This window comes from Atractosteus spatula, chromosome 5, assembly GCF_055471065.1.
Source record: "Atractosteus spatula isolate fAtrSpa1 chromosome 5, fAtrSpa1.hap1, whole genome shotgun sequence".
In the NCBI taxonomy this organism is placed as follows: Eukaryota; Metazoa; Chordata; class Actinopteri; order Semionotiformes; family Lepisosteidae; genus Atractosteus; species Atractosteus spatula.
The window spans coordinates 9,142,709-9,169,780 of NC_142710.1; the positions used below are offsets into that span (position 1 = coordinate 9,142,709).

At 42.4% G+C, this 27,072-nt stretch overlaps 1 protein-coding gene across 1 annotated transcript; it reads left to right on the plus strand.

Annotated features, from left to right (window-relative positions):
- Positions 1 to 4,804: 4,804 nt before the first annotated feature.
- Positions 4,805 to 24,177, plus strand: LOC148834008 (transmembrane protease serine 9-like). The gene is made up of 9 exons (XM_088916272.1): positions 4,805 to 4,859; positions 14,557 to 14,719; positions 14,967 to 15,229; positions 15,691 to 15,851; positions 16,356 to 17,115; positions 20,808 to 20,976; positions 21,577 to 21,833; positions 22,459 to 22,556; positions 22,761 to 24,177. Exons 1-9 carry the CDS (start codon positions 4,805 to 4,807, stop codon positions 23,052 to 23,054), a joined length of 2,220 nt encoding a protein of 739 aa, XP_088772398.1. The 3' UTR covers positions 23,055 to 24,177.
- The last annotated feature ends 2,895 nt before the right edge of the window (positions 24,178 to 27,072 follow it).

A 27,072-nucleotide genomic window follows, 5' to 3' on the forward strand; every position in this document is an offset into this window, starting at 1 on the left:
AGCAGACAAACAAACCAAAAGGCCAGTTTTACTGAGGTTTACACAGCTGGCCACAAATACTCACTTGGTCTCTTCTCAAGTATCAGAAATAAATAAACAACCATTTTATAATATCAACTTATTCTCAAACTCCTAACTCACCACAACCAACTCCTCACTCCAAACCAAACCTAGTGCTCACCACACCCTTAAAATAGGATTTGAGCTGCACCATTCTGGATAAACTAGATGTAGAACATAAACTTCACAAGACAAACAACACATAAGACAGTAGTCCAGACTACTTGGACACACAAATACATGAAACCCTTAACAATACACAGACAGACATTCATTAATTCTTCAATACCTGGTTGTCATTTTTAGCAATAGCTTTAGGCTCCGATAACCTCCCCACTCAGCATTCCCACAATGGTATGCTCCACTAGTTAAGTTTCAGGCATATAACCAGTCTCCAATCTTTTGACCTTTCTGAGGACCCCTCTAAACACGTAGGCCCTGGGTTCCCCTCTCATGCAGTGCTGTTAAGAGGTAAGCTAGTGGTATTCTACACTATGCTTTGTTTCATTGGCCACAGTGTCAGATGTGTTTGTTAATTCAGGAAGACGGTGTTGCTTGTGGATCTCCTGTCTTTGGAAACATGTGAAGGATGGAACCACGATGCCCAAGGAAGGGTTTGGTCCTATTGTTTATCTGAAGGTTTTGTCATATACCTCCATGAGCCGGGTAAGTCTACCAGCCCAGAAAGGGAAAGTCTCGTTATGTGAGATAAAAGAATAATGTGGGCCCGGAGGCGTAATAATTCTATTAGAATTAAATGTATAGCTGAATATATAATTCTAAAAATTGATGTTGATGTACAGATGCAGCCAGTCAAAGTGCGCGGCACAGACACGTACCGCGGGTAATCGGCTATGGCCTCGCGCATTGTGACGCAAAATACCGCGGTACATGATTGGTTGACCGACAGGGGCACTCGTGGTGCGTTGGTCGGTCGTAGAAAGATTTAAATGTCTTTACTGTGCCCGTTTTAGTATTGAATATTTATATGGAATTTTACCACTGAAGGGAAATCTTAGTAGCTGAGCATAAAAAGAATAGGAGCATACTGTAACGCGTGTGAAGGCCATAAACGATATTAATTTTGGAACATAAACATACAGTATATGGCTGGTCTCGGTACTTTCAAGAAAAAATGCACACCAGTATTCCATTTCTCCCTAAATATTTTCAGCATCGAAGTCTTTAACTAATGTGATACCTGAGTCAACAAGCATACTTTTAGAATTCGATTAAAAGAGAATATAATATGGAATCGCGTATCTAAAAAAATGAATAACGATATAATTATATTCATGTACCGCAACACAAGAATAGTACACGCTGTACAATGTCTGCTGATACTGTTTCTCTAGAGCTTTTTCAACACTCCTTATGTGACCTTGCCAGTGGTGCTGTGGGTTAGGTTCCTAACTCATACATCACACGTTGGGTGTTTGAATCCAGCTGAAGCCATGACTTTTTTTTTTTAACAAACATTTCTTTGAAAAAATAAAACTTTTCCCTGGGTCAGAGATTAAATAAAACTTCACTCGCACCAAACAAATTACCACACACTCAACACTGAACATGTTAACCCAACTATGTCTCACAATACTTTTATGGTACATTACTTTGCTAAAATGTATTTAAAATAAAAACGATTAAAAACGCCAGCAGAGAGAGAGACTTGTATAGTCTCTTAAAAATCACTCTGTAAATTAAAAATCACTCTGTTCTCTCATGACACTAAATATAAGAGCTTTTCTTCCACAACAGTTCTTTATATAATAAGCTACAAGCCAGGTTTAGAGAAAACTCAAATTTTACTGAACATAATTATTCATAATAAATTTACTAAATCGTAATAGGAGATACAAGATAATTATTTTAAATGATTAAATTCCTGAAATGTCTGCAACATACAGGAATGTATTGATTTAATAAGAATCAATACATTTCCATAGTAATAGGGGCCAGGACATGAAAACATAAGTCTACAGTACTGTTCACATCCATTTTCTGTGTGATTACTGAGCGTTTAAGTTGAGAAATGCAATCCAAAGTACTTTCATCCCCAGGGGGGCAGTTCAAACAGCAGGTTTTTCAACATTCAACACATTCCTGATAACATTTAGATCTATTTCTTTGAAAACAATGAACAGTCAAACCTAAAACAGCAAAAGGTTCATAAAATGATTATGAAAGGATTAGAGTGGCTGTGCATTGTAGAATAATTCTCAGTCCATTTGATATGTCAAAAATTGTTAAAGTACATGTAGAAGGGGCTCTTTCCAAGAGAGATCATATTGATAAAACTGCTTTATACTCATTGTCTGCAAGCTTGCTGGCCTCTGGAACAAGGCTACATAATTCAATATCCATCATTCCTTGTCATTACTGCCCGTGGGAATTAAGATGACACCAATTAAATTCATTTAAGTAACAGTTGTGAGTTATGAGCACCTGAATGTTGATTATGTCAATGAGACTGATAAGCGAGTTAGTGCAACTGATCTTATACTAAACATATTATCCTTGTTTTATGTATCACTTCTTCATACTCGTGTAGAAGTATTTACCCCATATGCTTTCATGTACAGATGCAGCCATTCAAAACGAGTGGGGTACGCTGCGGTACAACACGGTGGTTATGTCGCATCTAAACACGTCATACCGCATCATTTTGCATCATACCGCACTTTAACACCACAGTATTTTGTTGATCTGATCACGCATTCGCTTCCGATCATGCAAAGTAAGTCTTGAGAATCTCCGATTCACCATGCCTTTCACATGCTCATAAACGATATTAATTTAGGAACATAAACATATTATGTAAACTGTACTGTATATGGCTGGTATTGGTAGTTTCAAGAAAAAATACACACCAGTATTCCATTTCTTCCTAAACATTTTAAGCATCAGTCTTACATGTGGTTATTTGGAAACGTTTTTACGTGCTCCTTCTGACCATATTACTGTACGTTTATATACTTTGTGAGAAAAATGATAGCTTTAAGCTTTTCTGTGAATACGCTCGTTATCAGAGTAAACAAAAACATACTTTTAGACTTTGATTAATGTTTACTTGTTGTGTTTTTTTATGATTAGCCATATGTTGATTACAATATTGTATATAATGTATAATTTGAACTACATATTTTTCAGGTGTAAATGATTGTATATTTTCAGAATAAAATTTTTAAGCCAAATCATTGACTTTATTTACTAGTTTCTACGCCTATTAAACCTATCTTTGATGTATAATAGAACTTTAACCATATATGTATAATAGTCCTCTAAAGTTATCCATATAATAGAACTCCAACCATATATGTATAATGGACATATAATCATAGATGTATAATTGACGTATATCAATATACGTATATTAGAATTTCATTCTAGAAAATTTACGCACCACATTTATATGTCTAAGGTATGTGTTTAATAGACATATATTCTACATCTTTTGCCCACTGGGGTAGGTTCATAGTAAACCCCCACTTCTCACTGAGGGTGTCTCCTGTGCTGTTATGTGTGTTCATTACTGAGGGATTCACTGTGAAGAGCAGAATGGAGACACAGTGGTTGCCTCATGCCTCAGCGCAATGTACACATTTCAGACAGGTGCAGGCCACACTGCAGGACTGTTCACTCAGGAATCACATGGAATGACACTTTAATGTTTCAAGGTCCCTTGATGTAAAGCTGGATTTAAGTGTATCGTAGGAAAGAAAAGGATGCTGAGAAAGACTGGATTAACAGGTACTCTCTAGCAGCTTTGTGCTGCACTGTTTATGATGTGAAAATGTGAAATGTCCAGTTGTAAAACTCTTCCAACTCTTTTTGACTATGTGAATCCATCTCTTCTCCATACAACTTAGTGGTCATCGACTCCAGGTTTTCTCATAAAGCTGGTCGTGAGGAAGCAGAGTTCTGACGTTTCCACTGGGTATTTCTAATCTATCAACGTCTTAGAGTAATCCAGTGAGGCCTGAAAGGGGACTAACTAATCTCCACCTGTGTTCTCCTGTTGTGATTGTGATGATTTCAGAATAAACTCAGCTGTTCCTGTGGGTCTCCTCTGCTGGGCAGTGGATCTCCAAGGAAGGAGACAACTATGGGCAACAAGAAGTGATCAAAACACCCAGATAAAGTTGTGGAAAGGCGCAGACCAGGAGATGGATATAAAAGATTTCACTTTGTAAAGGAAAAATCAATTATGACTTAATGCGTCTTCATTGTTATTTTAGAAAGAGTGTGTGAACTCTGTAGGCACTGTACCTGATGAACTGCAAGTGAACACTGAAACATACATTCCTCTGAAGCACCACAGCGAATGAGAGCTTCCTGATTGTCTGTGCTATTAGACCACATTTTTGCACAGATAATACATTTGAGCTGTCCTACAGCTAACTCACGCACTGTAATTACTGTTGTTGACTAAAAATGTACAGAATTTATTCAGTTTTTACGTGATGGAATGTGGAAGAGTGAGATCAAGGTTAAAGGGAAGTTAGGTACATCCCAGTGCAAATATAGTATAATATATGATTGTTTATGTGTTATAAAGAGGAGGGAGGGAGACAAGGCGTGTCTCTCCAGGTGTGTAGAGAGACTGGAAGAGAGAGAGAACAGATGAGGGAGGGAGGGACAGGAGGCATGTCTCTCCAGGTGTGTATATCAGAGCAGGAGACAGACAGAGGGAGAGAGGAGAGAAAGGAGAAGCTGGAGACAGGACACTGACACACTAGCAGTCATGGCGGTGGGCATCAGTCTCTGCGTGTTGGCGGCTCTGATCCTGACAGTGAGAGGTAGGTGGTGTCTGTCTGGCCAGTGGCTGAGCTGTGTCTCTCAGGGCTCTGACAAGCTCTACTGTCCTCATTTATCAGCACAGTTTATCCACAGGAGAGCTGAGTAACTGACGAGCTCTGAAAATATTGATATTATTTGTAAAATAAACTTTCGTCAATGGTGTATTTTTGCTCAAGTAGTCACACATCTTTTGTAATTATTAAAATAAAAAAATACTCTTTTCTCTCATAACACTAAATCTATGAGCTTCTCTTCCACAACTGTTCTTCACACAACAAGTAATTCTCAGCTGCAGATCAGGATTCTGTAACTAAGCACTCACAGTAGAACAAATACTCTTTATTTCACTGAAGAAAATTCACTAGAGATGATACTTTTTAAAAAAAGTATTAAATGTGTGGAATCTATGATAGTCTTCTCAGTCATTTTACAAATTAATTTGACATCTCATTTTTAAACTCTTAAGCTATCAACAATGTAATTTCACAAAGTAATAGGTCTTGGATGAATTAAAAATACAAATTAGAAAGGTATATTCAAATGTAAATAAACCACTATAGTGCAACTCTACTGGTTTACAGATGCAGACATTCAAAATGCACGGTACAACCCTGTACTGCGCGAAATTACCCGAAAGTTCACCGCATTGTACTGCGATACGTGATGTGGCCAAAATGATGGACAGGGGCACTCATGGTGCATTGGTTGTTAATGAAACAATTTAATCATTTAATCTCTTTACTGTGCATGTTTTAATTCGCTTAATATTTAATTCGAATATTTATATGGAATTTTACAACTAAAGGGAAATTTTAGAAGCTGAGCATAAAAGGAAGAGGAGCATAACGCGTCTTAAGGTCATAAACTATATTAATTTAGGAACATAAATGTATTATGTAAAACATATTATGTATTATGTAAAAAAGGGCATACGTTTTAGAATTTAATTAAGCAATATAATATGGAATCATGTATCTAAAGAAATTGCTAACAATATAATTATATTCATATACTGCAGCTCAAATTATCACAGTAGTACACTTTCTTTGGAAATGTTTGCATCACTTTAACTCCTTCCTCTGTGATTACATGTGTGATGTAATGGCTTAGGCTTGTGCCTTGTGTGTTAGAGGTTGGGGGTTTGAAACCGGCTGTCACCATGAGTTTTCTTTTAACAAATTAAAATATCTTTGGAAAAATAAAATTTCAAATATTATGGACATTATATTGACATTTTTTATATTTCTAAATATCATAACATGTTCAAAGCTAAGTCATTTTTTTAATAACAACGAATAGTTTTAAACTGCTACTATACTGCCACTACTTTCGTTATTACTGATAATAAATATTATTGACACTATATTGAATTTGTTGGTATTTCTAAATATCACAAAATGTTCAAAGTTAAGTGAGTTAACCTTTTCCATGAATACTTGCACTCGTTATCGCAGTAAAATAAACACATACTTTATAGAATTTAATTCTTAGGGAATATAATATGGAATCGCGTATCTAAAGAAATTAATAACAATATTAATTTAAGGATCTAAATATATGTATTTATACTGTATAGCTGGTAGTATTACTGTAATCCACTTTCTTTGTAAACACATTTTATTTTTAATTTGACTCATTCACGCATGATTCAATTCAATTCAACTTTATTTGTCATTATACTTACAGGGGTGCATAGTATAGTGAAAAGTGTTTCTCATTAGCCTCTCAGGTGCAGTATATAAATAGAACAAGACAATAGACAGTAACACAATAACAATGACAGTGTAATCAAAAACTGTGCAAATACACAAACAGAGAAAAGTATACAAACAGGACAAAAACAGTGCAAAAGTAATTCAGCGAACCATGCAAAAATAATATGGTGATTAATACATTACAACTAGTACAGTTTTAAGTACCATTTCTGCTTACATTCAGTTGTCATGTATCTAGTGGTGTAGGAGCACAGTCATTGGGGGTATAGGAAGAAGTGAGGAGAGATCATAGTATGATGGGAGGGAGTGGGGGCATAACCAGCTTGAGTCTAGTTGTGTGCGACTGGAGCGTTCGGAACCTTCTGCCAGATGGTAGGGAGACAAACAAGTTATAACTGGTATGAGTGGGGTCAGACATAATTTTGGTGGCTTTTTTCAGACTCCTGGCGTTGTAGATTTCCTGGATGGAGGGTAAGGCACTGCTGATGATGTGTTGGGCAGTTTTTACCACCTGCTGTAGTGCCTTATGGTCGGATGCGGTGCAGTTGCCATACCAGACTGTGATACAGCTGGTCAGTATGCTCTCCACCGTACATCTGTAGAAGTTAGTGAGGATCTGTGGATGTAGGTGTATTTTCTTCAGCCTTCTCAGGAAGTACAGCCGCTGTTGTGCCTTCTTGATGAGACTGGAGGTGTTGAGTGCCCATGTGAGCTCCTTAGAGATGTTAACACCTAGGAATTTGAAGTTATTCACCATCTCCACCACAGACCCTTTGATGTAGATGGGGGAGTGGACTTTTCCTTGTCTTCTGAAGTCAACAATCAGCTCTTTGGTTTTGCTGATGTTGAGATATTGGTTGTTGGTTCGGCACCAGTCTGCAAGTTGTTTTATCTCCTCCCTGTAGGCAGTCTCATCATTGTCAGTGATCAAGCCCACGACTGTGGTATCGTCAGCATACTTGATGATGGTGTTTGTGCTGAACATGTCAGTACAGTCATGGGTGAACAGGGAGTAAAATAGTAAGCTGAACACACAGCCTTGTGGGGCTCTGGTGTTAAGGGTGAGTGTGTTGGAGGTGAGGTTGCCAATCCTGACAGTCTGGGGTCTGCTGGTGAGGAAGTCTAGGATCCAGCTACAGAGGGTGGTATCTAGACCCAGAGCCCTGAGCTTGGTAGAAAGTTTTATGGGTATGATGGTGTTAAATGCTGAGCTAAAGTCAATCAATAGAATTCTTGTATAGGTGTTCCTTTTATCCAGGTGGGTTAGTGTGGTGTGTAAAGCTATAGAGATTGCATACTCCGTGGAGCAGTTTGTGCGATAGGCAAACTGGAGAGGATCAAGTGTTTTTGGAATGCTGGCTTTAATGTGTGGAATAAGTAGTTTTTCAAAGCACTTCAATATGATGAGGGTGAGTGCAATAAGGCGGAAGTAGTTCAGGCATGTGGGTGCTGATTTTTTTGGTACTGGCACAATGGTGGTAATGAATTGTGAGAGAGTGATAGATGGAGACAAGATGGAGGTTTCTTGTCAAAACTACATTCCCCAGAATGCAGTGGGAAATAATGTGCCACCCCCAGTCACCTGACCAGCTGATGCACTGCATCAGAGAGAATGAATGAATTAGCCCAATAATCAATGACTGGATTAGCCTATTAAGAGTGAATTCATAAAGCCAGAATTATGTACTATCGCTACATCTGCAAAACACCTGATCCTGCATTCTTCACACCTAAAACTGAGTCACCTCTTGACTGAGAAATTTTTAGAGAACTTTATATTTTTATTTTCAACAAATTGTAAATATGACATTTACTTTGGCATTTTACTCCTGATGGTAAAAAATTGTCACATTTCACATCCTTGTGAAACAATCATGTTCTCATAAAATCTAAGGTTTGATGTTTTTTTTTTATTTTGAAACCATGATCTTGACATGCAGGTGTGAAGTAAAGTTAACAGCTTCAGATTTAAAAGGTTATTAATAATATCTTCCGTGTCGCATTAACATTGGAATGTTCTTCCAAGTGTAAAAAGAGGCGATACACAACGCGTCTCCTCTATACTTCTTCAGTTTACAGAGAAATTCCGACAGAGCCTCACAACATTGTCCAATAATACTCTTCTTGTGTCTAATTTTTAGTTTAGCAGGATTTGTACGATAAGCACATTGTGTAATGGGATGACATTACTCACGGTTTGAGTGTCTGTTAATAAAACAGAGCGCCTTCAAATGCATATAACTACTGCATGATTTCTTTATCCGTTTCAGCTAAATGAGGGAATGAGTGAATGAGTCAAATTAAAAATAAAATGTGTTTACAGAGAAAGCGAATTACAGTAATACTACCAGCTATATAAATACATATATTTAGATTCTTAAATTAAATTAATATCATTATTTATTTCTTTAGATAGGCATATTATATTCCTTATTAATAAAATTCTAAAAAGTATGCATTTCTTTTACTGCGATAACGAGCTCAAGTATTCATGGAAAAGGTTAATCACTTAACTTTGAATGTTTTGTGATATTTAGAAATACCAACAAATTCAATATAGTGTCGATAATATTTATTATCAGTGATAATGACAATTGTGGCAGTACAGTAGCAGTTTGAAATTATTCGTTGTTATTAATAAATCACTTAGCTTTGAACATGTTGTGATATGTAGAAATATAAAAAATGTCAATATAATGTCCACTATTTTAGCTTTTCATTTGTTAGAACAGAACTCATGGCATCAGGTGGGTTTGAACCCCTAACCTCCAGCACACAAGGCACACACCTAAGCCATTACACCACACTGGAATGAGTTAAACCGATGGAGACATTTACAAAGAAAGTGTACTAATGTAAATTTGAGCTACAGTATATGAATATAATTATAATATATAATCTTAATATAGTCAGAAGCAGCACATAAAAACTATTAAAAAATAATCATAGTATGTAACCGAATGCAAGACTTTGATGCTTAAAATGTTTAGGAAGAAAGTGGAATACTGGTGTGTATTTTTAACTTAAACTACCAATACCAGCCACATACAGTTTACATAATATTGTATCACTTTGGGTTCACATAGGTATGTGCCTTTGCTGCTGCCTCCTCAGGTCAGCCACCCACCGCTGGGGTCTTGAACCTGGGCCTCTGGCATCACTCAACAGGGAAACAGCCATCTGAGCTAAAGGGAGATCTCCCCTTCACCTAACAGCTGTGGTCCCTGCTATTCACAGGGAAGGGCGGTGATGTCACCACACTGGTAAACCAGCACACACAACCTGCAATGGCACCATATGCATTACACTCTCCCCAGCTTAATTCACCATCCTCAGCCAAGGGCTCTCCCATTCCACTCTGACACCAATGTAGCACTTTTGGGTTCACAGGGGTATGTGTCATCACTGCTGCTGCCTCAGGTCAGCCCCCCACTGCTAGAGACTTGAACCTAAGCCTCTGGCATCACTCAACAGGGAACCAACCAGCTGAACTAAAGGGAGATCTCCCTCATATTGTTTATGAACAATCTCCAGGAAACCATTATAAGCATGGTGAATCAGAGATTCTCAAAACTTACTTTGTATGATTGGAAACAAATATGTGATTGAATCAACAAAATGCTTCGAGGAAAGAGGTGCTCTTTTTCTCTGGTTTAACAGTCTGTGCAGCAACAAAATAATCTGTTTAAACAAGAGGTGTTATTTTTTGTCAATGAAAAAATAAAATATTAAACTGATGCAGACGGTTACAAGGACATTGTCCAAGGTCATTCATTATTAATACTATTTGTAATATCTTCCATAAAGACTTTGATGCATAAAATATGTCTGAATAATGATGAAGGTAGAAGGTTGTGTACTTTTGTCCAACTGAGCAATCAAATCAAATCAAATGCACAACAATACAGCGTGCAGCAGTAGTTGCTGGCAATGAAATGTCTTTTTTACGAGCTCACCGTCACAAAAGAAAGTGATATAATAATGGATAATAGGGCAATAGAAATTTAATAAAATAAACTCAGACAAAACTCAATATGAGTAGAGCTGCTATGTGTCCAGGGTGTATGCAATATATAAAAGTAGTGCAGTATGATGAATACAGTGAAAACTGTGTGTCCATGTTACCATTACAGGTGATTTGCTAATTGCCTGGAGGTAGAAGATGTTCTGTAGTCTGTTGGACTTGGACCAAGTGCTTCAGTACCATTTACCAGACAGTAGAAGGGAAAACGGTTTGTGACTGAGATGACTGGGGTCCTTGAGAATGGACCTGGCCTTCTTCAGACATCTAGCTGAGTAGATATCCTGGATGTTTGGTAGCTCACAGCCACTAATAAGCTGCGCTGACTTCACCACCGTCTGCAGTACTTTGCGATCCCAGGCGGAGCAGTTCCCATACCAGGCAGTGATGCAACCAGTCAGGATGCTCTCAATAGTGCACCTGTAGAAGTTGGCCTGGATATGTGACGGCATGCCGAACTTCTTTAGCCTGCGGAGAAAGAACAGGCGCTGCCGTGCTGTTTTGACCACGGTGTTGGTGTGGTGGGTCAAGGTTAAGTCCTCTGAGATGTTAACACCCAGGAATCTTAAACTGCTGAACCTCTCCACTGCAGTCCCATTGATAACGATAGGTGTGTGATCTCCTCCCTGGTGTTTCCTATAGTTCACAATCATCTCCTTAGTCTTACTGATGTTCAGAGAGAGGTTGCTCTCCTGGCACCATGCTGCCAGGGTTTCAACCTCCTCCCTGTACACAGACTCTTCCACATCTGTGATCAGGCCGATGACTGTTGTATCGTCTGCAAACTTAATGATGGAGATTGAGTTATGACTTATTTACCCAATCATGGGTAAATAAGGATTAGAGGACAGGGCTAAGCACACAGTCTTGGGGGGCTCCAGTGTTTAGAGTCAGGGTAGAGGATATGTTGGTACCCACCCTCACCACCTGCAGACGTTCCGTCAAGAAGTCCAGGATCCAGTTACAGAGGATCAGTCCCAGGTCCTAGAGCTTGATAAGCTTTGAGGGCACTGTGGTTTTGAATGCTGAGCTATAATCAACAAATAGCATTCTCATGTATGTTCCTTGCATATCCAGGTGTGAGAGGGCAAAATGGAAGGCAGTGGCAATAGCATCTTCTGCTGACCTGATCTCGTGATATGCAAATTGCAGTGGGTCTAGGGTGTCAGGCAGTGAGGAGCTGATGTATGCTTTGACCAACCGCTCTAAGCACTTCATGATAACTGATGTGAGTACAACAGGGCGGTAGTCGTTCAGGCAGCTGACTCTGGGTTGCTTAGGAACGGGGACAATGGTGGTTTTCTTAAAGCAGGAAGGAACTATAGACTGACCTAGAGAGAGATTGATTATGTCCGAGAAGACATCTGCCAGCTGGTCTGCACATGCCTTCAGAACACGTCCAGGGATAGCATCAGGGCGAGGAGCCTTGAGTGGATTGGTCTTTTTAAAAACTTTACACACATCCGCTCTGGATATGATCAGTGGATTTCTGTCTTGGATTTCTGGAATCTTCCTGACTGGATCTGCATTACTGACCTCAAACCAAGCATAGAATGAATTTAGCTCATCAGAAAGAGAGGCAGACTGTTGTGTGATATAGCTTGGTTGCGTTTTGTAGTCTGTAATGGTGCGTATACCACTCCACATGTTCCGTGTGGTGCGTATACCACTCCACATGTTCCGGATTTTTTGTATCTATCCATATCGCCAGAATTGAAAGCAGCTGTCCTATCTTTAAGTTTGGCACGTATATCGCCATTTACCCACAGTTTCTGATTTGGATATGTTTGAACAGTAATCCTGGGAACCACATCTTCAATGCATTTACTGATGTAGCCAGTAACATAGTCTGTATAAAGATTTATGTTATTTCCGGCAGCTTCGCGGAAGATCTGCCATTCAGTGGTAGCAAAACAGTGATTTAATATAAAATCCGATTCATCCGACCAACGTTGTATGTTTCTTAATGCTGGCCTCACCTGTTTAAGCTCCTGCTTGTAAACAGGAAGTAGTAGAATGGAGGCGTGATCGGATTTACAAGCTTCTGCTTGTAAACAGGAAGTAGTAGAATGGAGGCGTGATCGGATTTGCCAAAAGGAGGTCGGGGGAGGGCTTTGTAACCATCCCGGAAGGGAGTGTAAACATTGTCCAACGCGTTCGTTCCGCGTATCGGGCAGTCGATGTGTTGTTGTAGATTAGGCATTGTTTTCTTCAAGTTTGCACCGTTGAAATCACCCGCTATGATGAATGTTCCTTCAGGATGTGTGTTCCCGTGTCTGTTAAGGTGGCAGTGTAGTTCATCCAGTGCCTTTGTGAAATTTGCCTGCGGCAGAATATACGCCACTGTGAGAACTACGGATGTGAACTCCCTTGGGAGATAGAAAGGGCGACATTTTATTGTCAGATGTTCAAGATGTGTAGAGCATGATGTTGAAATAATCTCCACATCTGTGTACCAGGATTTGTTTAAGCATACCCCGCTGCCTTTGCTCTTACCCGAATCTGTTGTTCTGTCCTGACGGTGAATAGAAAATCCTCCCAGGAGGAAAGCAGAGTCTGGAACAGATGGGTCAAGCCAGGTTTCGGTGAATGTCAGCACGTTGCAGTTCTTGATGTCCCATTGGAAAGCAAGCCTTGCTCTCAGTTCATCCAGTTTATTGTCCAGTGACTGAACATTAGCAAGAAGTATACTCGGGAGCGGGGCACGATTGCTGCGCTGCCTCAATCTTACCAGAACGACTGCCCGTTTACCCCTCTTCCTACGACACCGTCTTCTTCCCAGTACAGGTACAGGTGAGACACCACAGTCCAGATAGCTGTCAGTAATTATTGGTGTAGATTTAACTGTGCCAATATTCGATCTTATGTCTATAAGTGTTGCTCATATCTAATCACCGAGCGAACAGTACGTGCAGTGAGCAGTACGAAAAACAACAAAAAATAAAGCAATAGACAAGGACTGTCGGCGCCATCTTATGTCTTGCTTTTCTGAAATATACAGACTTTTTAATGTCTAGTGATTAACATGCTGTAATACACAGTTTTAAATTATTAAAAGTTGAAAAAGTTAAATTTAAAGAACTTAAATTCTTAATTGGAAAAAGACTGTCCCTCAGCAGTGACCAGGATTTGAAACCGGTCATTTTCAGGTGATAGCTCAAATGCTGTATATGAGACCTTAAGCTTTATTAGCTCCACCTGACGGTTTTCCAAGGTGATTCTGGATACTATTATCATAAATTGCAGTACAATGCGTTTGGACGCACTATGATGCGTTGTGATGCGCCACGCCTACTGCGTTTTGATTCAGCGTACTGTATATATAATACCTCTTTCACATTTGCCATTAATTGTTGCATTAGTTCACAGCAGTAATAATAATAATAATAATAATATTATTATTATTATTATTATTATTATTATTATTATTATTATTATTATCTACAATGTTCAATCAAGTGAAGGTGCAAAACAAAACAACAGACACGATTTTCAAAAAGTCAAAGAAAATCAATGAAGATGGAAATTAATTAAAAGTCTCTGCTGCAGATAATAAAATTATAAACTAACCAAATACTGTTTCAGTAGACAGACAGTGACTGGAGAGACTATGACCTTAACTCCCACACAGAACTGAGAGAGGATATACTGATCATTAATTCCACAGGGGTCACTCTGTGGAGTAATGTGGCTCAACACAAGAGGACTCATTGTTCAATTTTGAGATCTGGGAGTCAGGAAACTGTGACTGCTGGAGAGGAGTACACCGTGCTACAAAACTTTCATCCGTTCTTAAAGAGTTCTTTTTCTATTTTTAGTTCTGGTGTGGAGTATGCATCTGAATCTATTTTTGTACGAATTTCTCTATGTAAGACATGTTTTAGAGTCATTGTGCTCAGAGGTTTGGGATGGGAGAAGGACAGCTCACCCTCAGTCTTTCTCTCTGTTGTGTCTCTCCAGCCTGCGGCCAGGCGCCCTTGAGTCCCAGTGTCCTGCAGGGAAACTCTGCCCAGGAGGGGTCCTGGCCCTGGCAGGCCAGCCTGCACTGGATAGGTCAATACTTGTGTGGAGGCTCACTGATCAACAGCAACTGGGTGCTGACAGCTGCAGTTTGCTTCAATAAGTAAAGAACTAGAAGACATCTTCTCTATATCCACTCAGAGATACATCTGATGAATAAATTTCATTGCCTCTCAGTTTTTTATGTTAAGTTTGATGTACAAGTGGCTGAGAATCACTGATTACAGGAAGTGCCACAGCAATGACAAATCCAATGAAAAAGAAATGGAACAGTAATGACCAATGAACCAGTTTACACATTATAACATGTGTCTTTGACACTAATGACCCCTCTCTCTCTCCAGGAGCAGTACCAATGCCAGTCAGTGGACAGTGTACCTGGGCAGACAGACACAGCTGGGCTTGAATCCTCACGAAGTGACCAGAGGGGTCCAGACAATCATTCTTTACCCCTACACTTCCTATATTTTTTATGATAACATCGCCCTGCTGAAGCTGAGCAGCCCTGTGAACTTCACTGACTACATCCAGCCCATCTGTCTGGCTGATGTCAACAGCTCCTTCCACAACTGCACCAGCTGCTGGATCACGGGCTGGGGCAACATGACAGACAGTAGGTTAATCTCCTCTCTCTTATTGTCCAGGATGAGCCTCGGTTCAATCCCCTTCAGTAGACCCGGTCTCTGCCTTTGCCTCTGCCTCTGCCTCCTGTGGACACTGATCTCTGCCAGCAGACAGGGGGTCAGAGGTGACACAAGTCACTCTTGTCGTCTGTCCCCTGGTCACTTTCCATCAGCTCCCACACAGCACACTGCTGCAGTACACTCTCACTCCACAGCTGTACCACTGGGTCCTTCAGGACTCTACTGCAGGTCTCCACCTGTCCCTGTGTCACACACCTGTGAGCCCATGAGCCCATGGTCATCCTGCTGAGTGTCTGAGACCCTGAGGAGAGGCGGAGATGGGGCTCTGAAGCAGGAGGAGTGAGACCTCAGGATCTCCACACTGTAGAGCTGCTGGGAGAGTCTGTCACTGACTGAGGGAAGGACACTGACCACCTGTCTTGTCTTTCAGACACGGCCTTGTCAGGGAACAAGACCCTACAGCAGGTCCAGCTGCCCATCATTGAGAACACAGACTGTGTTGATCAGATATACAAAATCTACAATTTTCCATATGTAACAGAAAAAATGATCTGTGCTGGTGTGATTCAGAACAACCTCTCATCTTGCAGGGTAACTGAAGTAGTTGTTTCTTTCCAACACCTGACACTGAACTACACAAACAAAATAAATAAAAAAACAAAGCCTTATGATATTATATGACTATACTATACATTAAAGGGAATATACAGGGAATTAGATGATCTTGACTGTGTGTTTGTATTTACCCATCTCTCTCAGTGCAGTGTTAATGTACTGGAGTGTCCAGCCAGTGTTTCTGTATTAACCCCTCTCTCTCAGTGCAGTTTTAATGTACTGGAGTGTCCAGTCATTGTGTCTGTATTATCCCCTCTCTCTCAGTGCAGTGTTAATGTACTGGAGTGTACAGTCAGTGTGTCTGTATTAACCTCTCTCTTTTTCTGCATTAATTCCTTGTGGTATCTAGGCAATATGTCTGATTCTCATTTCTTAGATAATGTACTATATTCTCCAGAGAGTCAGTTTGTCAATTAACCCTATTGTCAATGTACAGTAGTATCAAGGTTTGAATTAATATTTTTTTCCTTCTCATTTTAGGATCTATATTATCCTATTACTGGAATCCTAGGGAGTCCACTGGTGTGTAAACAGGAGTCTTCCTGGATTCAGGCTGGAGTTGTAGATTTTAGAAACTTTTGTCCCACATATTTATTGGTTCAAGCAGGAGTGCCCAATTACAAATCCTGGATTATAGAACGAGTTGGTTCAAACAGTACAAACTTTGTGCAATACAGTGTGAATTCCACATGTTATACATCAGCTGTGTTACCAGTAACCACTACTCAGTTCAGTACCTTTAGTGGACCAGTGACCACTTCTTTCACTACAGGAACTACTGAAATAGTGACCACTGCCTCCTCTACTACTACAGCACCAGTGTCCACTGCCTCCTCTACTACTACAGCACCAGAGACCACTGCCTCCTCTACTACTACAACACCAGAGACCACTGCCTCCTCTACTACTACAGCACCAGAGACCACTGCCTCCTCTACTACTACTACAGCACCAGTGTCCACTGCCTCCTCTACTACTACAACACCAGTGTCCACTGCCTCCTCTACTACTACAGCACCAGTGTCCACTGCTTCCTCTACTACTACAACACCAGTGGCCACTGCTCCCTCTACTATTGAAGCACCAGTTTCCACTGTATCCTCCACTACAGCGCCAGTGTCCACTGCTCCCTCTACGACAGCACCAGTGTCCACTGCTTCCTCTGCAACCACAAGACCAGTGACCACTGCTTCCTTTACTCCTAATATAGCTACATCTACCACTTCTGATGCACTTCCTAGTGAGTACATTTCTGGACCTATCTGTGAATGAGACAGCTGTGTCTAGTGTTAATGTCAAAGAAGTGAATTGTTTGAAATGAAATGATTGAAGTCATATGCATATAGTGCATGTTATTTGTAGATTTATAAATTTTGTAGATGTGCCAGCGGCCATACACCCTGCAACTCACAACTGGCTAGCCACTGAAGGTATGAGCCTGGTCAGTATATGAATGGGAAACACAAGGTTGCTGCTGGAAGATGTATTTGAGGAGCAAATAGGGGACACTCACATTGAAGTCTATGTGGGTCTTGATGGCCTAGTATAGTGATGGGGACACTCTACTGCAAAAAGGCACCGTCCTTCGGATGAGACATAAAACCAAGGGTGTTTCTTGAAAATTATAGGGGTGTTACCCCGGCATCCTGGCCAAATATCCCCCCTTTCTTTACCAATCATGGCTTCACAATAATCGCCATCTCTGAACTGGCTTCATCACTCTGTTCTCCTCCCCACTGAGAGCTGGTGTGTGGGGAGAGTTCTGGTGCACTATGGCTGTCGTTGCATCTATGGGGAAAACTTCACACTGGTGGTGGTGGAAGGGAGTTCCCATTACCTGTACAATGAATTCAGTGGAGTTGCAAGAAAAGTGCTATATCAGTGTAAAGGATTATTATGAAGACATTCAATAGTAAGGCATTCAATGTCTGACTCCTAAAATTGAATACTTCTAGATCTAAAGAATGATTTGAGAAAATAACAACATATACTGATTGATTATTCACACCCCTCATTCACACTCAATGTTATGTGGAAGCCCCTTTGGCATACATACATAAATGAAATGTTTGTAATATGTATCATCAATCATCCACTGCATTCTAGGTCTGGCCTTGTGCTTTGGGTAATTACTTTTCTAATTATTAGGTTTTCTTTTAAGCTTTGCCAGTATTTTACTTCATCTCTGTTCCTATCAGTCTCAAAAACCTTCCCAGTCCCTGCTGGGACTGATAAGAAGCAGAATTCCGTCATACAGCGGCCACCACTGGGCTAGACAGTAGGGTTGAATTGTGCTGTGTGATGAATCAGTTGATCAGGTAGATCTTTTGTTACCAACTCCTTGGGTGATGTGAGATAGGTTTTCCTCTGCTATACAGGCCAGATTGGTAAAGTGACAAATACAGCAGGGTCTCATAAACGGGAAATTTTAATTAATGATTTTGCTTATCTGTGATTCAGTCTCACCAGTATTCTGTTCTACGGCAAAAGAGTTGTTTATTTAAATGTTAAGACCCAGAGCCGAAAGGTGCTAACTGCAACTTTCAACATAGAGGCCCAACAGACTAGGACCGCGAGATGAATCGAGCTTCTCCCTGGCCCCTGCCTCATTACCCACTACCCAGCACCTGCATCTCAGCTGTCTGCTCTTTCTTCCAGTTCTCCCTGGAAGCGTGGAACACCCACAGCTGTCTCCTGCCCTCTTTCACTCTTCTGCTTTCCACGTTATGACTGCAGCTCTGTTGTATCTCTGGGCCCATCGTTGCCCTGGAAGACTTCTTATAAGGAATGACGGATATCCTGGGTTTGCCACTCTGACCAGATCCTCTTCAGCTGATCCCATCTAATGATCTATTAGCACCTCATTTATCTTCCTCTTTCCTTTATATTCCTGAGGCACCTCTCTTGCAGCTCTTCCTCATGATTCTTCTCCCACTCCCTCCCTGGCAGTACTGTCCCTTCACAGTCTCTTCGGTCTTTACTCTGCATGGTGGCTCCAAGTCTTTGCACTCATTCCTGGAATATTCTCTGCTGTCCCCTTATTCCTGTCAATCCATGACTTCACTCTGGGCAGCACTCTCCATCCAGGACACATTCTGGAACCACAAACTTCCTCAGTTTCTCCCTCTCCGCTCTCTCCTTCCCAGGTTGTCTTGGTCACCTAGCCATTTTCCATTCATTTTTCTTCCCATACCTGAGCCACCTTCCAGTGCCCCAGCAGAGCCCTTTTCTTTCCTGCACTCTCAAGTTCTTGGTCTCTGACTGGGAGCTCAGCCCATGGATGTGTCACCCCGAGGCTCCAGAAGCTGAAAGGGAGCTAGAGGACTGGCACCAGTGTGACCCGTTCTTGGCAGATGTGTCCCCTGACTGCTCCAAGGGGGGCACTGGGTATCCAGTGCCTACTGCACCCAGATTTCTTCTGTTAGGGTTTCCCGGGAGATTAAGTTGACAGCAAATGCCTGGTCAGGTCTTAGGAAGAGACCCCCCACTAGGGCATGTGCCTTGAATCTACCAGCTTCTGGGCCCCCTCATTGGACCTGTTTGCTGGAGCTCCCTGACCAGAAATCGTTGGTCCGACCCCTCCACTCATTGAGCCTTGAGGGTGTAGCACAGCTGTTTATTGTGGTGTCTCCTTCCCCTCCAGTGTGTCAATCTGTCAGTCTGTAGGCATGCACCCCAGACTAATCAGGTGGCCTGTCCCCTGGACCTTGTGACCCCCTTTCTTCATGAACCTAATCATAGGGAACTGCTATAAAACCGAGAGAGAGACACCCCGAATGGCCAGGCTGCTTGATTTTGGTCGGCGGATCCGAGTGGACAGTCCCTGCCAGCCCTTCTCTTCCCCACCTGTGATGCAGTGGGCCTGCATCCCTCAAGACCATTGTGTCCGTTCCCCTCTTCTCTTCTTCCTCACCTGCCAGGGCTGCTCAGCTCCACCACCCCATGTTGTCTATTTCTTTAATTCCCCTGAAACATGAATACAGTCATGTTGTCACAGCTCAGTCTACTCTCTCCTTCCCAAATGTTGGCATCCAGTTGGAGGGGTGTTGGCCCTCGCCAAGTTTCAACCTGCTAATGAAGCAGATATTTCTTTGTCTTTTGGGGATTCAGCTTTGAATCTGTTCTTATGCATTCAGTTCCAGCAATTAAGTCTTGAGCAAGTTTATACTGTACATGATGGTCGAACTGCCTCCAGTTCACTGACTTGAGCCGACCATCACCTGCATCACATGTGCTTCTCCCTCCCTTGCTTATCCATCAGTGTTCCATTGAAACACTACGTCTCTGTATCTACCACTTCAAACAAAGCTCACTCCCTTATCATTCACACTTAATATTCACTCCACTCATTCAATCTGAACTTTAAAAGGGCTGTCATTTCCTCAGTTAGGCCAGTTAACACCAAATTCTAATTATAAGGTAGCTTTATATCTACCAGCTTATTTTATCATAATCAGAATTACAGTTCTGGAAAAGGTGTTGTTAAACAACAGAAGATGAAGTATAATAAATACAGCTTTGCCGATTGATGAACAAATGAGAAATATTAATCCCTACTTCCAAGTGCCATAAACTGCAAGCTTTGGAGCAATGCATTGAAAATTAAAGCTGTACAAGGTCTGAATACCTTTGTAAGGCACTGTACTCACCTAATTGGGTCTGTTTCAGTCAAAGTATTTTGCTGAGCTCAATTATATCCCAGTCTGCAATTTTACAAACTCACTGTAATCCCTTCCTCCCATCTAATGGGTCCAGGTATCTTGCTAATTGGACTCCCTAAGCCAGAATGTTTTTATCTTTATTTGGAATATGATTTCCCTGTGTCTTCTACACTGATTTGTAAGTGAATGTAAAAATCATGTTGTGCAGGGCTGCATGTGGGAAATGTGTCCAGTCCTCCAGGTGACTCTGCTGTCTCACTGTGTTTTTTAGTACAAGTCTGTGGGAGGCCCAAACTCAACACACCCCTCCTTGCTGATCAGCCAGCTGCAGAGGGGTCCTGGCCATGGATGGCCAGCCTGCAGAGGAATGGGAGTCATGTGTGTGGAGGGACCCTTGTAACTGGTGACTGGGTGATGACAACTGCACAGTGCTTACCCAGGTACAGAGCAACCCCACCTGTCCCTCTTACCCAGATACAGACCAACCCCACCTGTCCCTCTCACCCAGATACAACCCAACCCCACCTGTCTCTATCTGGGTGAGATGGACAACAAGACTCCGATTTACAGCAGGTTTTGAAATAGTCTTGAAGGAACCACAGTAATACATGAATATTAATAGAGAGTCTCAGGATCATAGTCATTTTCAGATACTGATACATTTGTGATTGGACACACCTTGAGACCAGGTCACGAACATGACCAGAGCCAAAACAACAGGAATAATGTTACACAACAGAACAATCCCTTCAGAGAGCAACGATGTTGACTAACCAAAGTAAGAGTCATGAGTTTTACTTTTAATTTACATACTTACAGTACACACTAGCGGATAAAATTCAGACCCAGATAGATGGATTTAATTGGAACAGAGTCACATCAATGTGGTTCTTTTAAACAGTCTAACAGGAATCCAGAAAATGTTAGAAGTCTTTAGACTGAGTGACAATGAGGTCAACGTCACTTTTGTGTATCTATGAGTTTCTCTTCACTATTGTGCAGTCCAGTGTATCTGTACTCCATCCTCTATATCCCTCCAGTCCAGTGATTGTCCAGGAGTGGACAGTAATCCTGGGAAGACTGAAGCAGAACGGCTCAAACCCCTTCGAGAGATCCCTGGGGGTCCAGAGTGTCCAAACCAGCCAGCTTGGTGGCACTAACATTGCCCTCCTGAAACTGGACACCAAGGTTTCCTTCACTGACTACATCCAGCCCATCTGCCTGGCTGGGGAGAGAGTCTCATTCCCTACTGGAGCTCAGTGTTGGGTCACTGGCTGGGGCAACGCAACTGGGACAGGTGAGTCTGGGGTACAAGGTCAAGTTCTGAGGTCACAGAGTGGAACATAGATCCCCCAGTGTGGACAGTGCTTTTATCAAGGTTCTTCATACAAAATGATACCTGGGGTTGGGGTTCCCAGTTCCCCAGTGTAGATGGCGCCGTAAACTTTTGATAAATGTTTTTCACACAGACTGGCCTGGCTTGCACAACTGCCTGGAAATAAATGTTCTTTGGCCTGGGGTTCCCCTGTACCCCAGTGTGGAGAGTGGTGTTTCATTGTTTTATTCATTTACACTATTACATGTGTTTCTCTGTTTACTTATTGCAATTTACACTGAAGGACTAGATGACACTACAGCTTCCTTAATCCTTAATTTCCATCACTATGCCTCATTCTGAACTACACGGCTCACCCTTGAATAATGTGCAGAACCTCAGCAGATAAAATTGCTCTTTTCTGAATACTGGTAATATCAAATATCAAAACACATCCCTTTCGTACACCTCTATTGTGGAGGTGGGGTGACAAGACCAAGATTTCTCCACACTCAGTGCCAGGTAGATGATTCAGGAAGTGGGAGAGGTTACATTTTCCCACTTTCTCTTGAAAGCTAAGATCTCCCATGTGTCCCCATACTGTCAGGTGAGAACACTCTCCAGCAAGTGTCCACAGTGATCACCGCGTGTGTGAACGTCTCTTCAGCTGACAACCTCTGTACCGGATCGCTGGACCTACAGCAGGTACCCAAAGCTCCAGACGCTGAAATAGTTTGCTTCTTTTTTTAAAATACAATATACAGGCAAAAAAGCTAAACATAGCCACAGTCATTGAGGTGTTCTAGTGTCTTCATTCTGAGATACAGATCCCTGATTCTCATGAAGGATGGAACTGGGTCGGTCAGTGTGTCTGTATTAATTCTTGTCTCTCTGTTCCTCTCTGTCCAGGGAGACTCAGGGGATCCCCTGGTGTGTAAACAGGACTCTCTCTGGATTCAGGCCAGCATTGTTGCAGTGGACAACACTGTCCAACGAAATGGGCGTGTGGCCCGAGCCCTGCAGCAGGGGGTGTTCCCCAAGGTGTCCAGATACCAGAGTTTCCTGCAGAGCAATGTGGGCCCCACTCTGCCCCTCATCAACCCCAACACCGTGGTCACCACCACCCCCACCCCCAGCAGTGCCTCCTCCCTGGGACACACTGTCCTGCAGCTGGCTGTCCTGTCCCTGCTGCTGACCACCTAAACCTCCACACCCTGAGCCCTGTCCATTCACTGGACACATGTAGAGCCTGGAGCAAGGACGTGTCTATCTCCCTGCTGCAGGCTGGACTTCAGGACTGATATTCTGTCTTCTTTTCATACCTTTCATGATATTGTCTCTTGTGTGAACATGTACACAGGCTATAAAAATTACTGACTTTGATACCAGCACAATTCAGACAAGCTGCCCCAGAAGGCTTTGTTTTTCAGATATCCATTTCATCCTGTCAGATTTTTAAGTTTTGCTTATTTTCCTAGCACTGGGAAAAAATCCTAATGTGTGACAAAACTATACTCACACCATGATCAAGTCGTTCAACCAACCAACCACCAACCAATCAATCCAGGTTTCTCACCAGTAGTGAAATTATTTTGAAAGTCTTCTTGTTTTATCAGCTTTGAATCCTGCTGGGACTGTGTTCACTGTCTGACAGTGTTTTGGTTCTTGGTTATTAATTTTCTCTTAGGAATTCTTTCATAGATTTTTTTCAATTTCAATGCACTAAAAACTGGAGACAAAAAACAAACCTTCTCACAACCCACCACCTCACCTCTATAATACGTCTACATAATGTTCCCAACGTCATATGTAAATCTATAATATTCCCATCAATTTTTCCAATCCACATCCCCTCCAAGCACTCGCCACCATCATATTCAGTCTTTTATTTCATCCTGATAGCTAGTGAGATACATGACAGGAATGAAGTTCTGTGAGACCAGCGGTATGGATCCCTTTCCGTTTTGAGAGCCCTTGATCCGAACTATTCGGGAGGGCAGATTGCACAGAACTGAAGGTTTTCTGCCTTCTGAGGTCTAATCCGCAGAAGGGAATATCATCATGCTGAAGGGGGTGAAGTGGGTTGCAAACATGAATATATATTTAAGCATTTTTAATCCTTTGGAAGACCGTGTTCAAATCTTTCACTGTGCTTTTTCACAAAGGGTATTGTTATGTCGCACAGAGTGTCCATTTGGGGCTCACGATGCTGTCGCGCTTTGGATTTTGGGGGTTACTGCTTTATGGATCTTGGGTGCCTTGGAAGGGTTTTGCCATTCTGTGTCAGTTACGAGTTCTGCACAATAAAGAGCAGGCGTCTGTGAAATCTGTCCGCCTCAGTCCCTAGTCTTCCTCACTGTAACAGTCGTCATCTTCACCACCCTTCAACATGGGGCGTCAGAGCGCAGGAGACATGAGAGCAGCTCCAGGAAACTGGGCGCTGCCCCGTGACAGACGGGTGTCTGACAGGAGCCTCCTCAGCTCTTGCTCACACGCACACGCACACACACACGCACCAGAGCCGCGACTTCAACTTGTGACACAGCAGGAGGAATGTTACCCTGCTCACCACTAGAGGGGCCCCTACCCCCCCCAAGGCAGCCCTCTGACTGATCGTGTGAGAACGTCTCTTCAGCACCGCCTGTAATGCTCATTCAGAGTGCTACATCACAGTCTCACATCGTCGTTTGTCCTAGAATCACGCTGTCGGCTTCTGGCTCATGGCTCTCTTTCCATTTTTAAAACCCTTGGAGACATTTCCATTCATTTTTCTCTCGAGTCTTATGGCTCCCTGCTTTTCTCATCTTGGAGTTTGACTCCCCTTCTCTACCTCCCAGTTTGTGTCCAGGTGACACAAGTGCATTTTCTCCTCAGGATCGGTTCTTAGCTCAGCCTAAGGAAACAAGGACAACTCAGTCAGGAGGGGCAGGTAGGGGATAAAGCCACCAGCTGTAACAGGTCTCCCTGGATTGTAGCCGAGTGCATGGAAATCCCCCACATTAACACCCTGCCACAAGCATATGCAGGCGGCTTCCAAACTGCTATTTGTAACCTAGTTTTAGCACCGGAGTGATGTCATGATGAGAAGTAGCAGCGGATTCCCTCACCCGGTCGATTCCTCTTATCAGAAAATACATTCACCCCTGTGAATGGGTCATGTTCCTCATCCCTCCATTAGAGGGCTCTCCAACCCTTTTGTATTTTAGCTTTATTCCGTACACTTGTCCCTGGTTTTTCCCTGCATTAATTCAATTGTCTCCGAAGCTCTGCTCTCAGCACTGGAAGACGGAGAGACCCGACAGCATAGGCTTCAGAACGGCATCCTGACCATCTGAGTCTGGGGCTCGGATCGCCTGGCTCCATTATGATATTATCTGCTGTGTTCCTGGATTCCTATTCCCTGTGTCTGTCTTTGAATCTCCCGGTATCGGATTTAGGACTGCGCCCTGTTTTTACCCAGCTGGACTCCCCTTGGACTCGTTCGCCATCGCCACGCCCCCTGATCACTGCCGTCACCTCCCTGTCTGTCATCCCGTCCTTTTCCAGCTGTGTTTCCCCTGTTGTCCTTCTCCAGTCACTCTCGGATTATACCGTGTGCATAGGGTCCTAAACAACACACTTTCTGGGAGTCAGGACCGGCTCCCGTGACACAATGGTTGTGTTGAGAGGGCAGTGGAGATCACTTTCCTCTGCAAGACTTTGACAAACAATAAAAGTTGTCTTTGGCAATGATACGTGAAGCATTAGAAGTGAATATACATGTGTCATCAAATATGACTCTAGTTACGACCCCCTAATTTGGCTCACTTAGTCACTAGGAGATGAAGAATCCATGAACATAAAACATTAAGAAATAAAATTGATTTAAACACCAGGACCTGTTTCCCGGGAGGAGACATACGGTGACAAGACAACTGGGGGTGACACAGGTATCGGTTCGTTTCTGTCCGTCATTAATACCAAAACAGCAAACACCAATTTAAAGGTGTATGAGATCTAATAGTGAGTCCCTGAAAAGAAAAATAAGAAAAGAAACTACACTGTCATAAAGACAAAGCAACTAACCTAACTGACTCCAGCCCAGAAAATAAAAGTGGCAGAGCCAAAGAACGGTCTTCCGCAACCTAACTCACTTCCCTACTCTAAACTATTTCCCATCAATTACAACACAGGGACACCACCACACTGACTGACAGAAGGGCATCTAATGAACCCCAAGAGAACATGAAGACAACACAAGAACACCCAGTAAACAAGACAAACCACTGGAGCACATAAGCAGTAGCTGCCTAACAAAAGCCCACACTCACATCTGCATTAATTGGTTACAAGTGAGCAAGAACATACCCCAAACTCCACACAACAAGGCCAAGAGAGACGCTCCGCTTCTACATGGTTGTAAAGTGGGAGAGAAGCTCTGACGTCAAGCCAGAGGAAACTGGAATTTATTTAGAGATGAGAGCTGGGGCCAGCACCTCAATATCCAATAGCAAAAGGGGAAGTGCTTTCCACCCAGATTAATCCAATTAATCAAACAAACTATGGATCGAAACACAATCCTGATGTAGAGAGAGAGAAAAGGAAAAAATAAACATGGCCAACCTAGGGCCGTGACGCTCTCATAGACTAAAGAGTGTCAAGTGTCTTCCCCACACGGAGAGGGCCTGTCCCAGCCTGCTTTGTCCCAGTGGACTCTGGTCTGTTCTCTCTCATGGGGATCCTGTCTCTGTCACAATGATGAAGGCTCCTCCTGTTCTGCTCTGGGCTGCTCTCTGTTTCACTGTCTTCTGAACACTTCATTGATTGTTGCATCAGACATCTGTTCTCTCTCCACAGCAGTGGGACACATGGGGGACCCCAAACCTCAAACCCCACCCCACCTCCAAGTTGCCTGGGAAGATCTATTAAAATGTTCACCTTCTAGAACCCCTGGTCTTGTAGGGGCTGTAGGGGCGTCTCCTGTTTGTTTCCACATGAGGCTGAACTGACTGGAACTCCTTCCCCTCACATGTGATCAAGGGGTCCCCCTGTCTCTGAGTCGCCAGCAAAGAGCAGGGCAGCTCCAGACACAGTGAGGGGATCAGGAACAGGGGCTCCCAGCACTGGTCCTGGGGGACCCCTGTGTCTTCTGTTCCTCCTGTTCCACTGATGGTCTTCCTTGTAAGGTCATTGATTTCAGTTCTTTTTTACTGCATCCTGGGCAATGTTGCCCCTGCATTCC

Coding starts and splice junctions, on each gene's coding strand:
- LOC148834008 (XM_088916272.1), top strand. CDS start 4,805: ATGGCGGTGGGCATCAGTCTCTGCGTGTTGGCGGCTCTGATCCTGACA. Junction 15,852..16,355: donor ACAACCTCTCATCTTGCAGG/GTAACTGAAGTA, acceptor TTCTCATTTTAG/GATCTATATTATCCTATTAC. Junction 21,834..22,458: donor GGGCAACGCAACTGGGACAG/GTGAGTCTGGGG, acceptor CCATACTGTCAG/GTGAGAACACTCTCCAGCAA.